Raw genomic sequence first — 15,976 nt, 5'->3', positions numbered from 1 at the left:
TGGTTAGCCTTGTCCCCCTGGGCAGAGGCCCTAGCAGCACTCCTCGTCGACACCATTCTAAGCTGCTGTTTGTAGATCTGTGTGGTGTCTACGCGCTACCTGTACAGGAGTCTCTCTCCTGACCCTTCCTGCCCACCCGCCGGCGTGAACGCCTGCGCAAACGACGGCGCGCTCTTACAGAGCGTGCCTGTTTGCGCGCTCTGTTCGCACTGCGCGGTTCGGGAGCGCAGCTCCCTACCGGCTCAGCTATATGGGACCCGGGGGCAGGGCTTCCCCTCCGGATCCGGCTCAGCTGTGCCGGGTCCCTCTGCCCCTTTTACCTTCGGGGGATCAGCTGTTGCTGCCCCCGCTGCTGTTTCCTCTGCTGCTGCTGCTTCCTCCTCCGCCTTGGGTCAGTAAGTTATTTAGTTAAGGGGGTACACATGCGTGTGGGACATATGTGTGCCTGGATCCTCTACTTCCCGCTGCTGGTTCCCGAGTGCTGGGAACTACGTCACCCCATGGCTTTTAAAGCCCGGGGTTTGAATTTCCCGCCCCTGCCCCAACAGCCAATCAGGCGCCCTGGTCTACCCGGAAGTGCCTGCTGGCAGTCCCGCCCCCTACGCTCCCCCGCTGGGGGGATCTGGTGCCGCTGGAGCCTGCTCCCCATGGGTTAGCCCCGGGGGTGCTCCCTGGCCTGGGGGGACAGTCCCCTCCCTAGCCCTCCCTGTTTGCGCACTCTGTTCGCGCTGCGCGGCTCGGGAGCGCGGCTCCCTACCGGCTCAGCTATATGGGACCTGAGGGGCTTCCCCTCCGGATCTGGCTCAGCTGTGCCGGGTCCCTCTGCCCCTCTTACCTTCGGGGGATCAGCTGTTGCTGCCCCCGCTGCTATTTTCTCTGCTGCTGCTGCTGCTTCCTCCTCCGCCTCGGGTCAGTAAGTTAGTTAAGGGGTCACATGTGCGTGCGGGACACACGTGTGCCTGGATCCTCTCCTTCCCGCTGCTGGTTCCCGACTGGCCAAGTTCACCAGTTACACTAAACTTTGGGGTAGAGCATCCACACCTAAGGATAGGCTCGTGATCCAGGCTGACTTGGATAGGCTTAAAAAGTGGGCAGATACAAACCTAATGACATTCAGTACTGACAAATGCAAGGTACTCCACCTTGGGGGGAAAAAACCCGCAGCATACTTATAGGCTAGGCAGTGCTACGCTCACTAGCACCATGGCCAAAAGAGACTTGGGGGTCATGATTGACCACAAGATGAACATGAGCCACCTATGCGATGTTGCAGCTGGTAAAGTAAACCAAACTCTGGCTTGCATCCATAGTTGCTTCTCAGGATGTCATCCTCTTGCTGTACTTGGCCTTGGTGAGGCCTCAGCTGGAGTACTGGGCTCCACAGTTCAAGAAGGATGTTGAGAACCTTGAGAGAGTCCAGAGGAGAGCCACATGCATGATCAGAGTACAAGAGACTAGGCCTTATGAGGAGAGGCTGACATCCATGGGACTCTTCAGCCTGGAGAAGTGCAGGCTCAGGGGTGACCTGATGGCATCCTATAAGTACATCGGGGGTGTGCATCAGGATCTGGGGGAACACCTGTTCACCAGAGCGTCCCAAGGGATAACAAGGTCCAACAGTCACAAACCCTTCCAAGACCGTTTTAGGCTGGACATAAGGAAAAACTTATTTCCTGTCCGAGTCCCAAGGCCTGGAATAGACTCCCTCCAGAGGTGGTGCAGGCACCTACTCATTCAAGAAATGCTTAGATGCTTATCTTGCTGGGATCCTTTGACCCTAGCTGACTTCCTGCCCTTGGGGCAGAGGGTTGGACTCAGTGATCTTCCAAGGTCCCTTCCAGCCCTAATGTCTATGAAATCGATGAAACTATCCCTAATTTTCAGTAACCAATATACTCAGTTAACTGTAGTCGCTAGCATTTTTGTGGGTTTTTTTCCTTGGACTTTTCCAGGATTAAAAGCCCTTTCTAAAGAGGCTAAAAGCCAAGAAAAAAATGTGTAGAAAATTGTAGAAAAATCTGTTAGAGTCTTGTTCTTTTAAAGTGTATGTCACAAATCTATAATATTCTGAAGTTTGTAGAATATCACAAATGCTTTCCTGAAATAGATCAGTAAAGCTAAGATGTTTGATGTCTGTCAACAGCCAAAGAAACTGTGTTTAGATTAGTTATTTGTTTGCATGAATTATGTCACTTAATATGAATGTATTTCTGTACTCTTATATGATAGCCAGTCAAAGAGGGCTAATGAGACTTCAGAAAAGATGCTGGCTCTTTGCATCTAGAGGGATCAAAGGCTAGATGGTTGGAAGAAGTAAACATTGAGAATCTGTGTTTGCACCAAGGCCTGACCCATGCAGGGAAATTATCTTCTGCCTGTTGATTAGAACTGGAAGACTGGACTAGTTATCTTTTAAGGATCTCAGTATACTCTCAGTTATATATAGGTCAGTAAAGATGCCTGTCTGGTCAAGACGGTGTACATGAGAGGAGCAGGAGGTTATATACATAATATCTGTTCGCCAGGAATTTTATAGATTAATGGAATTGGCTAGATAAGGACAAATACTGAAGCCTTGCCATGAGAGTAAGTCTGTCTACAGCAGTGATTCTCAACCAGTTTGCTGTACACCCTGAGGTGCCTTTCAGGGTTGCCATATGGTGCCATACAATGTTAGAACTGTTAGGTGTGTAAATATGATTCACAAAGTAAAAGCAGAGATTGCAAACAGGAATCCATAGTGTTAAAAAAAATATTCTGGCCTGTTGTGGTCTTTCTGGTTCTTTGCAACAGAAGAATGTCTCTGTTATTTTTCTTTAGTCAAAAAGGAAGTGAAATTTGAGAGTTGATATTTTCCGGGGGGTTCCTTGAGTCTAAAATTTCCTGGGCATATCGGCCTCTAGGCCTTCAGTGGGATGAGTGAAATAGGCTGATGGGATGACAGCAGCTGCTTTGCAACCTGTAGAGCTGAGCAGAAGCTGCATTCTTGGAGCTTAGGGCTAAAATGCAGGGATAAGGTAAAATCCTTGTTCTGATATTTTCTTTCATTTGTTTATTCTTATATCTGCATTGAGGTACAGGCAGGTGTTTATTGATTTCTTATGTTTGTTAAGGCTGTGTGAAACAGCATCATTTAATTTTGACTTCTCTTTCGCCATTTCAAAGGGACAGTGTTTTGTTTTGTTTTGTTTTGTTGTTTTGTTTCGTTTCAAAGCACTGTTCCATTTCATAGAAACTGTTTCACTCAAACAGCGTATTTCGGCTCTCCCCTGCCTCCCAGCGCATTTCAACGTTTCACCCATAGGCTATAATGGGAAATCATGAAAATGCCTATAACTTTGTCATGTCATGCCTGATTTGAATTAAAATTGCAAGAATGGTAGCTCCTTCTGAGGGCACAAGGCCTGCCAAATTTCACAGAAATAGGTGTGGGGGTTTCTGTGAAACCGCGCCTCAAACAGTTGAAAGCAAAACTCTTATCGCTTGCTGGCAGCGGAAGCCTGCTGTCATCCCGTGTGCACATCTGGGGGCCCGCACCCCTGGAAGGGCTGTGGGACTGTGCCAGACTCTTCCCAGGAATACAGGCCCCCGGATCTGCACGTGCCTGTGCCCACTGTCAGGAAGCCTGCTGATACCACTGCCCCCAGGCAGCAGCGGCAACCTCTTGTCATCCAGCATGCAGATCTGGGGGCCCACGTTCCCCTGTGAGGCCTACATTAGGTGCCAGTGCTGGGAGGGAAGGTGGGGGGACTACAGTGAATTTTGGGGTGGCAGCAGCCCCGCATCCATTTCTGTGAAATGCCCCATGTGCCAGCCCTGCTGCAGCCCTGGGAGCAGCGGATGCCACCTGCCTGCAGCCACTGGGCTGCGCTGCACCAGGGGTTTCGGGGTATGATGCAGCCCAGTGGCTGCAGGCAGGCAGTGTTCGCCACTTCTAGGGCTGCAGCAGGGGATCCAGCTGGGAACTGGGGGAATGTTCAGGAACCTGAATATTCCCCCAGCTCCCTGATCACTTTCCCCAGCTCTTCCTGGGGGGTGCAGGCCCCCGGATCTGCACACTGGGTTTCAGCAGGCTGCCAAGATGTTTTACTAACAAATTCCAAAGCTGCAGTCTTGCCTGGGTGTTCTGTCAAGCTTTTGACTATTGACTGTTCAATCCCACTTGAAAAATAGGGTGTTTATTATCCTATCCATTGTACATGTTCATCTCCCACTGAAGTTGATAGGAGCTGTCTTTATGTACGTACACTGACGGAGTAATCGCTTGAAAAGCATATTAACAGCTTTTGTTCGCTTTAAGGTATTTATTTTGTCATTGGGACGTTAGACTCATATTCTTTTATGTGAGTCTAATAGAATCCAGGTGACATCTACCTATGTGAGCTCTGCAGTGTGAAAGAGTGTTTCTGTTAACACAGTAAAATTTTAGGATTTTGAGTGTGTACAAAGACAAGTTTTGTGAAGTTGCTATTAGAAAATAACCAGGTTGGTTTGGCTTTTTTAACTGGAACCACACTATAAACATTTAAAAATGCATTGTGTAGCGTGTATTATGTTTAATGTTATTATTTAATGTATTGTTTTAAAATAGCATTTTAACTGGACTTTTAAAAATCATTTTAATGCATTTTGTAGGTTTTTGGGGGTTGCATTTGATCCTTTTCAGCATTTTCTCCTTTAATCTGCCATCTTCTTGAATGAGGCAGACAACCTTGTTAAACAGTATTAATGCTTAATTTTTTGTATCTTCAAATTGCTGAATGAAACAGTTCACAGAAAAGATAATGCAGTTTGGCTAATCTTAATGTCATCTTAAAATGAATGAACAGCGATCTCAATGTACTATTTCCCTAATAATTTTTCTTCAATAGGATTCCTCATTTGTATCTGTCAACAATAATGTGAGAGAGCTTTATTTGTTAAGAAGAGTACAGGCAGCAGAGGAAGAGTTGAATTCAGCACATGATGTAATTCAGCATTTAAAAGATGTGGTCTCTCAGAAAGAGAAGGAAATGGAGAATAAGATGGTGGAAATGAAAATGCAGTCTGATAAAGAGCTTTCCCAGCTGAGTCAAGAAAATTATGAACTTCAGACCAAGGTATAATACATTATCTTCTACTACTGAAGAAAAGGAAAAGATGTTAGTTACTGATAGGTTTAATTGATTAGTTCAGTCAGTTGTGTTCTGAAAAAAAATGTTAAACTGGAGCATATTATATTCATATTTTTATATATATTATATTCCCCCTGACTGCTATCAAACATAAAAAGTACATTCAAATTTTGGTTTTGTCTTTCCCTGGAGGGTAAATTGAATTTGTTGTTCCCAAACCTGCACTTCCCCAGTAACAACAGCACCACTGACTATTCTAGTTAATAATCTTTACACTGTTACTGAAAATAATAGGGATAATGTCAGTTTTACAGATTACTCAGATATAAAGTAGTACTGCATGGTAAAGGAGAAGCAAGAATTTACGATTTTTTTTGTATGTTTTCCATAAAACTACCTTATGCTTTGTCTTTCTGGTAGGCCTGTGCAAAGCAGCAATTATTCGATTTGGCTTTGGATTTGGCTGATTTGGAGGGATGGTTGTTTAATTCAGTGATTTGAATCAGTGTCCCAATTCGATTCAGTTGCTGAATTGGGCCGAATCTCCTCTGAATGAGGAGATAACAAGCAGCAACAGCAGTAGTGTCGGTGGTCGTGGTGAGTGGGGCCATCCCCTGCCCGCTCCCCCAACCCCTCCACCATAGCTGTTCCACCCAGCCCCGGCATCCTGGCACTTCAAAAAAAAAAAAAAAAAAAGCCCTGCACTCACCAGCTGCAGCAGTGGCAATTGGGGCCTTTGGGGGCTTGTGGCAGAGCCTGCCGTGCAGCAGGGGGCAGCAAGGATTGCCCTCTGCCACCTAGCACGTGCGCGGCAGCTTTCGCATTGTTCGGGTGCAGCGTAGCTCAGCAGGGCACCATGCACTGTCCCAGAGCTTCAGTGACTCCAGTAGTCACCCAGAGTGGGGAGGGGACCACCCCATTGTCCCCTCCCCCAGCGCGCCCACCCCCTACTTACCAGCATGGAGCCCAGGTCCAGGTCCCAGCAGCAGTGAGCAGGGACCACCCAGATGGAGGCTTCTAAATCAATTTGGAGACTTCCAATTTGATTCGGACCTTTTAATGGGTTTCCCAGTTCGATTTGGATTCAGAGATTCGGCCCCCGAATCAGGCCGAATCTCCTTCGAATCGAATCAGCTACCAAAGCTTTATACAACCCTATTTTATGGCAACATTTAGCAGAACCATGTTATAATTATATTGTTAAAATTTTACTAATGTCTCTCCATCGACTTGTTTTTATTGTGAATACTATAGCAAGAGAAATCTGTTCCTGAATTTCTCTGTGTAGATGTGCCTATATACTTCACAGGGCCTGTAGTGTATGTTTGCTTCACTTGTTCAGATATTGGTTCAAGGGAGATGCCATTAGTTTTACAGCCTCATACTTCTTTTTTCAGGTGTTGTAATATAAAGGGGACAGTAGATACCATTTCGTTTTAATTGTATTTTTTTTTCTAAGAATTTTGCCCATTTAACAGTTTATTGACATGTTATTTATCTGGTGTAATTGAAAAGTTAAAAAGTGTGGAGGAACTGAACAAAGGAAAGAAATGGTTCCAGCCAGAGATGACAGATCCTATCACTGAAGAAAAGTTAAAAGAAATACAGAAGGAAATTCAAGATCAAGAGACCCTTCTTCAAGGTTATCAACAGGTAGTTTGATTTTTCCCTATGGTGATATATGCTGTAGTTAACTTTAAAAATAGAAATACCGGGTGCTTACTAATAGGCTAATTTTTGTTATTTGTAAGTGTGTGTGTGCACGTGCGCGCGCGCGCACACAAAGGCACATAAGGGAATTAAGTGTCTCTGTACATATCATTGTATCCATAGGTCAGGCTAAGTTCTTTTTGCAGTCTTTCAAACAATTAGGTATGTTTAAATTACATGTTTAGGTGATTTTGTTAACAAATAAAATTCCCTAAAGTCTTGTTACCTTTTTAAAATTTCAAATCTGCCCGAGGCCCTGTCTGACATGGCATGTGGGTCAATAGAGCAGCACAGGGGTCAGATTATGGGGCTCTACAGGCTGGATCTGGCCTGCAGGCTATATATATGACACCCCTGATAAAGTTTCAGTGATCTGTGTCCTACTTGGGATAAGAGAATCCAAACTTGTAGCTGTGCAATTTAGGTTCACTCTTGAGGTCCCTTCCCACCCTAATTTTCTATGATTCCATAATGGAAAATCCTTCAGGAAAATCCTTTCTAACCTTTTGAAAGCTAACACCTCCACCTGCTGGGGGAAAACTAAACTAATTGTGCCCCATCAGCCCTAGGATGTGATGTTAAATGGCCTAACTGCATTCTAGAAATGAAATAAGTAATTTGTATTTTCAAAAGTAATGATATTCAACGCAGTCCTGCATATTAACTGGTTTTGAAACATTATCTTATCTGTTTTTACAAACATATAAAGATTTTGAAACATTATCTTATCTGTTTTTACAAACATATAAAGATTGTGTGGTAAAAACAGCAACCCAACATCCAGCTCTGTCAGTTTCAGAGCATGTGTACAGTTACAATGTTGCCACATCTCTGCAGCTCATAGAACAGGCACAACACAGCCCATGGGCCGGATCTGGCCCACCCATGGCACCCACCAGCTAATTGTACCCCACCCAGCCTTTCCACCCATGAGGGTGGGAGCGAGGTGCCCACGTATACCCACCCCCTGCCTACTGTCGTGGTAAACACACGCAGCAAACTTTAGGTCAGGTCAGCAGAAGCTTGGTTTATTAGAGAATGCATTCTGGGCAGACTCATACACAATTGGAGAATTGTGAAGAGGTCTGACCCCATATAACAGGTGAGGCAAGTTCATATAGAAAATATGACATCATAAGCATAGCTACGACATAACCAATCAGCATTTGCCATGACTTTGTTAGTAAAGTGCATATCTTTTTATTTTATGATTATGTTAGCAAAAGAAAAATTTTTTTTAGGGTCTTTCATCTAACTTGCAACCTTAGGGTTCACTTCCCATTTTGGGCTGACTCAGCAGGCTGGTTTGTAGTTACTTTTGTGCTAAGCTTTTTTTACTAGACTAGGACAGGATGGTCCTAGTCTTGTGTTAGTCTGGCGGTTTTGGGTCATGTCCTTTTGACTTCCCCATAGCCTAAGCTGAATACATGGTTTTTTTTCATCCTTACATATAATGGAGATTCAACTCCATTTTTCCCTTCTTCCACACTACATACCCTACCCTATTCCACCTCACTCGCTCCCTTATGAGTGGAAGAGCCTGGCGAGGCCGGCATACAGCTTCTGGGCAGGGTGGCTGCTGCTGCCACTGCTGCAGCCACCAGGAGACCTGTTCGCCTTCCTTGGCATCTTGCTCGTTCTGGGCAGCAAGTAGGGAAGCAGTGGAGGCAGGAGTGGCGGGGGAGCTGCAGCTGAGTAAGAGCACGGAGTGTGGGGCTGGGGCTGGTAGCAGCATGGAGCCCGCGTCCAGGGGGCTGGTGGCAGTGTGGAGCTCAGGTCGCCAGCCCCTACAGGTGGCGGCGGCAGCAGCAGCAGCAGCAGCAGGCAGGGCCACTCGTGCCTGGCACAGATACCCTATTGCCCCACCCCACCTCACCCCTACCATATACATGCACAGTCCCAGCCACACCCCCGACATGGTATACACAACTAAGACGTGATTTTTGAGTTGTTATAGAATCATTTCTGTATACACTATGCAAACACAAATCATGACAAAAATATTTTTTGTAATAAAATGTGTTCTACTAGATGCTTGATTTTTAGTGTACTGTATGATTTGGTTTTTTTTCTGTTTTTAAGATGGCAAATCCCTGCCCCCCCAAATGAGTATTTCCAGGAGGCAAGGGGAGGGGCTTCTGGAAGATGCATGGGGGGCATGTGCCTCCCAAATCAGTGCACAGGGCAAAGGTGAGCTACAGCTAGAGACTACACCAGGCTCTTCCCAGCAGCTGCACTCGTGCCAGGTGGGGCAGAGTTGCTATAACACATTTTGGGATAGCTCTAGCCGCCCCCCAGCCCCGCACCATGCTGCCCACCCCATACCGCCCAGCCCAAGTGCAGCCGCTGGGAAGAGGTCGGTGCAGCCTCCAGCTCCAGCAGTAGCCTGCCTTTGCCTGTGCAGAGAGGCACCTGGGGGTGTGCGCAGTGGTGGAAGCCATGCCTTCTGCACGAGGTACGGATCTGTCTTGCGCCCCTGCTCCAGACCCACTCCCTCCCTCACCATGGGGGCCTTGATCTGCTCCCCCCACACCCCACATCCCTTCTGTCCCCCACACCCCTTCCTTCCAACAGACTTACCAGCCAGACACTGCTCTCCAAGCTGTCGGGCTTCACTCCTGGCTATAAACATGCTGTGGCTGTACACATGCATACACCATTTATCAGCAACATTGTCAGCCACTTTGCCAAAAAGAGCTGATTGCCGATAACGTCAATTTTGTTTTTATCAGTGTTGATACGATATGGATGGATGTATCAGTGCACCTCTAATATGTATATGATATAGATATAAATTATGCTTTCATGAGCTGGAGCTCACTTCATCAGATGCTTCAATTTAGTCTATAAGGTGCTAATCTACCCTGCCTGCAGATTGTGTAGACACCCCGGAGGTAACTTTCAAATTAGCATGTGAACTGATAGCAATATAGCCATAGCAGCATGAAACTTAGCATGGATTGCAAAGCATATTTGGGAATTTGCTTAAATGCTTAGGTGAGTAACCCACACTGAGTTATGTCACTGTGGTTACCAGTACCCAAGCCCGTTTGTTTTAAGTGAGCTTGGGACTATGTGTAACAAGTTGTAGCCAACTTGTAGTCAACATCAACTGCAGTGAGACATATACTAAGTGACAGCACCATATAGATTATAGTACATCAGGTTTTGAAGATTTTTTTTTCCAAACAACTGCTAAAGATACTTTTTGTGAAATGTTGAGTTTCTGAAGATGATCTTGATGTCCTATACTTCAGAAAATTGATGAATATACATTTTTCTAATATGTACAAAAATTAGATGTTTGAACATAAATGTTCTTTTATAGAAATGTCAGCAATTTCAGTGAGTTGCTGTGGCACATTGTAAAACTACTTGAGCTTGTGATATGTTAACTGAAATTTGAACTTTTGAACTTTAATTCATTTTTATTGGATTTTCTTTTTAATCTTGGACCATTCAGTACTTTCCTATAAGTTGTATACTAATGACATATTGTGTATGACCGTATTTGATATTTATATGTGCCTGAAGGGCAATAAAGATAAATATCAAATGTCATATGACACAAATTTTGGTCTGTAAACTATAGTATCCTGGGATTAAAGTTGTACTATATGGAATTATATATAGTCTGCTTGCATATGTTTATTGTTATTATGGTAATACAGTATTTGCTTTCTAAAATATAGGTATTCAGAAAGTCATAAAAACGGAACACAAATTACAATCATCATAATATTGACTGAAACTATTATCAAGAAATTAATTCAGGTTAATGTTAGAGTTTTGTTTCATGTTTTAGGAAAATGAAAGGTTATACAAGCAAGTGAAAGAGCTACAGCTACAAAACAAGAAAAATGAGGAAAGGATGTTTAAAGAAAATCAATATTTAATGTCTGAATTAGCATCCTTAAGGTAAATTTAAATAAACTTCTGACTTGTATATTTTTAGTTAGTGTTCAAAAACAGCAATAATAAACAGAACTGTCCCAGAATAGATAATCTGAATAGTAGGCATTTTGTACACATGCTGTGGGAGTGGGGGCACTTTAATTGAAGCAGCTCTAAGAGCCGTTCCAGTTAAAATGCCTTCAGTGTCTTGTGTATCAGCACCCCCCATGCTTCAAAATCATTTGAGCTTTAGTTCAAGCACCCCCACTACCATCTTGAAGTGTGGGGATCCTGATACATGAGACACTGGCGCTTTAATTGGAGCAGTTTTCGGAGCTACTCCAATTAAAGTGCCCCCACCCCCACAGCATGTATACAAATGCCAACTAGTCAAATTATTATTTTTTTAGATACGTGACTCCATTGATGCTGATTGGCAGTAACGGGGTCTCTGTATTCGATTCTTTGTCTTTTTTCTTTCTCCTGGCTATTATAGTATTTGACTATTTTACTCATACACACAATAGAATAATAGGGGCAGGGTGTTCATTTGGTAATATAATTTTCTTCACCTGAAAATGTATTGGTTATTATTACGCTTGAGTAGTCTTATAAGATAAAATTCACCCAGCAGTTCAGGCCATAAAAGAGCCCTGTACAGAAAAAGGGAACTGTTAGTTTTATTGTGCTGAAGGAGGAATGGCTAAGGAGTCGCTGTGTAGGGGGAATCCTAAGCCTTGTAAAACTTGACTGTCTCTCAGTAATGCAAGTGTCAGCAGTTATGCACATTCATAATTTACAAACCATTAATGAATAGGGTTCACAGATGAGCTTAGTAGGTAAGAAATGGATTTTTTTGCTGCACATACATAGTTCCACTGACCCAATGCAACTGGCTTGGAGTTTGTGTGGCTTTAGTCAGGAGGGAAATTGATTTTTGCCTTTATTGATTTTGATCATAATGCAACTTCTTTTTCTCTTGTTTTACTAATTTCTCTTCAGTTCACATTTTTGGGTAGGCCTGGATTGATTTCTGGCAACACCGGGGTGATCTAAGCTTTGATTCATGTTTTTTACCTACTTAATGTAATTCTCTTTTTTTATTTAAAAAAAAAAGCCGGTGACATTATTTTTTACTGGAATTTGAAAGAATAAGCATCTTGTATAGAAATTGTTAAGTATGCTCATGAAAGTTGTGTAAAATGTACCAAACTGAATAGCATTCTGTTTTTATTATTAGAGAAAAGATGGATCAAAATAACTTCCAGTCACAGTTAGTGCAGGATTCTGAGCCAGTAAGAAACCAAAGTTTCTCAGAATTGATTTCAGAACTTCGAGCAGCACAGGTAAATAGAAGCATATGGCTTTCAAAATGTTGACCTGTTTTTGCAAAATAGATAGGACTATCATTATTGTGGACTTACTGAGTAACACATACCACATGTTTGATAGTTTTCCTATGTTAAAATGCTATACCATTTTTAATATTTATTATATATTTGTTGTGTTGAAATATTGTAAACAATGTGAATGAATCCTCAAATGAACTCTTACTAGGTCCCAAAGAAAGAAATTGATTGAAAGAAAGTTGTTCTTAGCTAGTGGAGCTCACCTTTTGGCCCCACAGGCCAGATTGTGGCATGGGGCTGAATCGGACCTTACACGCCAAGATCAGGCCGGCCCACCTGGATTGGGCTCTATATGGCCTTTGCTAGCCCCTGTGCTGCCTCTGTCCAGCCCCATACACTGGGACTGGACAGAGGCAGCACAGGGGCTAGCAAAGGATCGGGCCCCCAGGAACCTGCGCTGCCTCCATCTGACCCAGCATGCACTGCCTTGTGCGCCTGATGTAGCACTCAGGGCCACGGTCTGTGGCAGCACTGGGAGCCACTGTTCTTAGCCACTGTCATCACTGCTGATTCTTTGGTTGGTGTCCTAACATGGTCTGTGAAAATAATTGCAAGTCACCAAGGAGATTTACAAAAATTGCTTTCAATGTTTTGTCTAAAAACTTAAGAAAGAAGAAACCAAACTGCTGGAAGAGATAAAACGGCTTAAACAAGACAAACAAGCCCTTGAAGTAGATTTGGGACAAATGAAAAGAGAAAGAGATCTGGCAAGAACACAGTTTTTTTCTGCTTCAGGTAAAGAACTCATTTGTGTAGTTTATAAATCTAATCAACACTTCTGTTTTTCTAAATAAACGTATAAAACATAATGTATATCCCCTTGTTACATGTATTACAGGAGCTCTTAGAAATCCCATATTAGAATAATAGAGATGTAGGACTGAAAGGAATCTGAAGAGATCAACTAGTCAACCCCTCTGCAGGAAGACAGAGTCAACTATAACTAGACTATTATTGATAGATGTTCTGTCTAACTTGTTCCTCAAAAAAAAAATACGCTTCAATTCCAAGACCACCAGTTCAGGCATTTCAGTACCTGAATATTTTTTTTTTTACTAGCCAATATAAATACTTGTTGCAAATTAAAAACTAAAAGATTTGAAGGAATCCATTTAAAGTGTAGTTACATTTTAAAACTAAATGTTGTCACACTTTTAAACTCTGAAGTCAGTGCAAGTGAGGAGGGTAAATCTGATTGTTCTGATCTTAGATCCCTAACAGGAGATTAAATTAATTTTTTTACTTTATAGGCGAGAAGAATTATGAGATAAAGATTATGGAAGAATCATACAAACAAGAAATTAGTAATTTGAAAAAGAGGTTGCAGTGGTATGCAGAAAATCAAGACCTTTTGGATAAAGATGCAGCACGTCTTAAAAATGCAAAAGAAGAAATTGAGAAATTAAAACTACAGGTGATCGCAGTTCTAGATTTATTTTATAAATAAGTTCTTATTTGTAGGTACAAAGAAAATGAGTAAAATGTATCTATTTTTTTCAGTATATGCAATATTTCCAAAATGCGGTATGTTGAAAATGTCATAATCTTCAAACTAAATACAGAGACCCTAATAGCGTGGGCATTCCTTAAATGCACCAGAGTATAACATTTGTTGCATTAGACATTTCAAGTGGCATTTCTAATCGTAATCCTCAGTTGATGGTTCTTTAAGACATGCAAAGCTGTTGAGTAAGGATGCCAGTTACATTGTTACACTAATAGTTTTAAGGTCTATGAACCTATGAAGGTACAAAGCAGTGATTAAAGTAATGTTTCTTTACAGTGGGAGTTACCAAGCTTTTTAATTATTTTCTAGAAACTCTTTGTGACTTTAGGTAAGGTAAGAGAGCAGGCTTCCACTTGTTTATGATTGACATTAAAATCTTCTAAATCAGAATCAAATAAAACCAGTCCAGGGATCCCAAAACATTAGTTTTGAAATGGGAACTGCCCCGTTTATTTCAGTGCGTCTTAATTCATATGCCAGTGATATGTCACTGCTTATGGAAACATTTAGGGGAAAAAAAGAAGGTATGTTGTTAAGAGCCAAAAGTAGGCAAAAGTTTGCAAAGAACCAGTGAATGGAGAGGGCTCAAAGTGACATATTTGAGAAGTGGTTTTTCAACAGCTCATGGTGAAGGCAAAATGTTTAGTTTAGTTTTCCACAAGGGAAATTAAGGTTTCAGATTTTGTAAAGCATTCCATATATTGCTATCTTATTTGGATGGGTTGTCTTATGTATCAAAAAAATAAACTCTACACAATATTACTACCCTCATTTCTAAAATGATGTCTACTAGAGATATTATAGATGGACCCCTTCCATCATTCGTCTAACAAACCAGTTACATTATGTAGGATCCTATTTATTGATACAAGCTTGAGTCTTTTTATATACAGATTTTTATTCTGTCAGAGCCCTGTTTTATGGGGGAAGAAAATGTCGCCAGTTCCTGCTCACATATCTGAAGACCATTCTTGGCCTACATACTATTTAGGACTTCTTTTAGTATTAAAGAGTATAGATTAGGCAGCTTTAAACTGACTCACTAACCTCAAAGGTAAAAGATCACTTCTTCCCTTACCTGACCTTGTGGTAGTGGATGACAGGTATCGCACATCTGTTCCATGCTGTTTTTCCACTCTGTCACATCCCCTTATATACCAGTAGAATGGGAGACAGGCAAAGGGCTAAGATCTAATGCAGATTTGCCAGCAGAGAGTTCATAATCTTTCAGGGGAACTGCCTGATGGACATTTGCAGCTGGAAAACATCTCCCTTTTCCCTGACTTAAACTCTGTTTAAGATTCTGGCCATTAGACTTACAGCTGTCTATGAGCCATGTTAATAACTAGGATTGAAGTGAGTATATTAATACTGTTCAGAATTAGAACACTTCCATTTGACATATTGAGTCTTTTTTTCCACTGAGCTAGTAAAATTAATTTATTTACTTTGCCTTTTGGTGAGTAGGTTGAGAAGCTCACAACAGAAGCTGGGAATCGGTCTGTGCAACAGAAGAAACGTTGGAAGGACAGGGCAGCAGATGCTAAAAGAATTCAAGATCTCGAGCGACAGGTAGATAATATATTATGAGATCTTATTGGAAATATCCCTTGATAAATTAATCATTTTATCTTAGTGCTATAAATACTAGTTAATCTATTAAGAGTGTTTCTGTGTATTTTAACAAGTTTTAATTTTATCTGTGTAATTTTAAATACAAATTCTGTATGTGAATGTTTTCTCTTTCACAAACAAGATATTTTGTTCTGGGATCTGCAGTGAAGTAATAATTTTATTGGGTTACTCATTGGGTTTATGAGAACAATTTGGATATGAAAATATTATGAGATCATGTAGGATCAAGTATAAGTTTTAAAGTCGAACAGGAGATGAAGAAAACAGAGGAAACTAAGAAGCCACAACTATTTTGTATTGTTTCTGGCCCTTTAACATATTTTTATGTAAATAGTATACATTAAAATAAAGCGCTCTCTCTTTCTAGAGTCATAGAAAAGCAAGACTGGAAGGGACATAAGGGATCACCTAGTCACAACCTCCTGCTCTGTTTTGCCAACTAAATCATCCCAAAAAACGTTTTTGTCTAATTTACCCTTTAAGAAACTCTCAGTGATAGAGATGCCACTATCCTTTTAGATAATCTGTTCTAGTGCTTTAGACATGCGAATAATTAAGAATTATTTTCAATGTATTAGAGGTGCACCAATACATTGGTCCGATATCAGATCGGTACTGATATAAAGAAAACTGATTGTATCGGAAATCGGCCTGATGTGGCAGATAATTTGGCCAATAAATGCCTGTGTGTGCGCGCAGTCGCAGCG

The 15,976-nt window shown here is 42.0% G+C and overlaps 1 protein-coding gene across 4 annotated transcripts in view; it reads left to right on the top strand.

The window, feature by feature from the left end:
- CEP162 (centrosomal protein 162) overlaps positions 1–15,976 on the top strand; it is a 77,297-nt gene that overhangs the window by 48,875 nt on the left and 12,446 nt on the right. For all 4 annotated transcript variants that reach the window (XM_019496858.2, XM_019496856.2, XM_019496857.2 and 1 more), the window contains 7 exons: positions 4,872–5,099; positions 6,630–6,767; positions 10,630–10,742; positions 11,959–12,064; positions 12,736–12,862; positions 13,378–13,541; positions 15,102–15,206. In XM_019496858.2, coding sequence (XP_019352403.1) covers positions 4,872–5,099; positions 6,630–6,767; positions 10,630–10,742; positions 11,959–12,064; positions 12,736–12,862; positions 13,378–13,541; positions 15,102–15,206 — 981 coding nt within the window. The remainder of the gene's footprint in view (positions 1–4,871; positions 5,100–6,629; positions 6,768–10,629; positions 10,743–11,958; positions 12,065–12,735; positions 12,863–13,377; positions 13,542–15,101; positions 15,207–15,976) is intronic.

The sequence above is a fragment of the Alligator mississippiensis genome, chromosome 1 (genome assembly GCF_030867095.1).
Source record: "Alligator mississippiensis isolate rAllMis1 chromosome 1, rAllMis1, whole genome shotgun sequence".
Taxonomy (NCBI): domain Eukaryota; kingdom Metazoa; phylum Chordata; order Crocodylia; family Alligatoridae; genus Alligator; species Alligator mississippiensis.
Note: the sequence above shows the minus strand (reverse complement) of the source record. Positions and strands in the feature narration are given on the sequence as shown.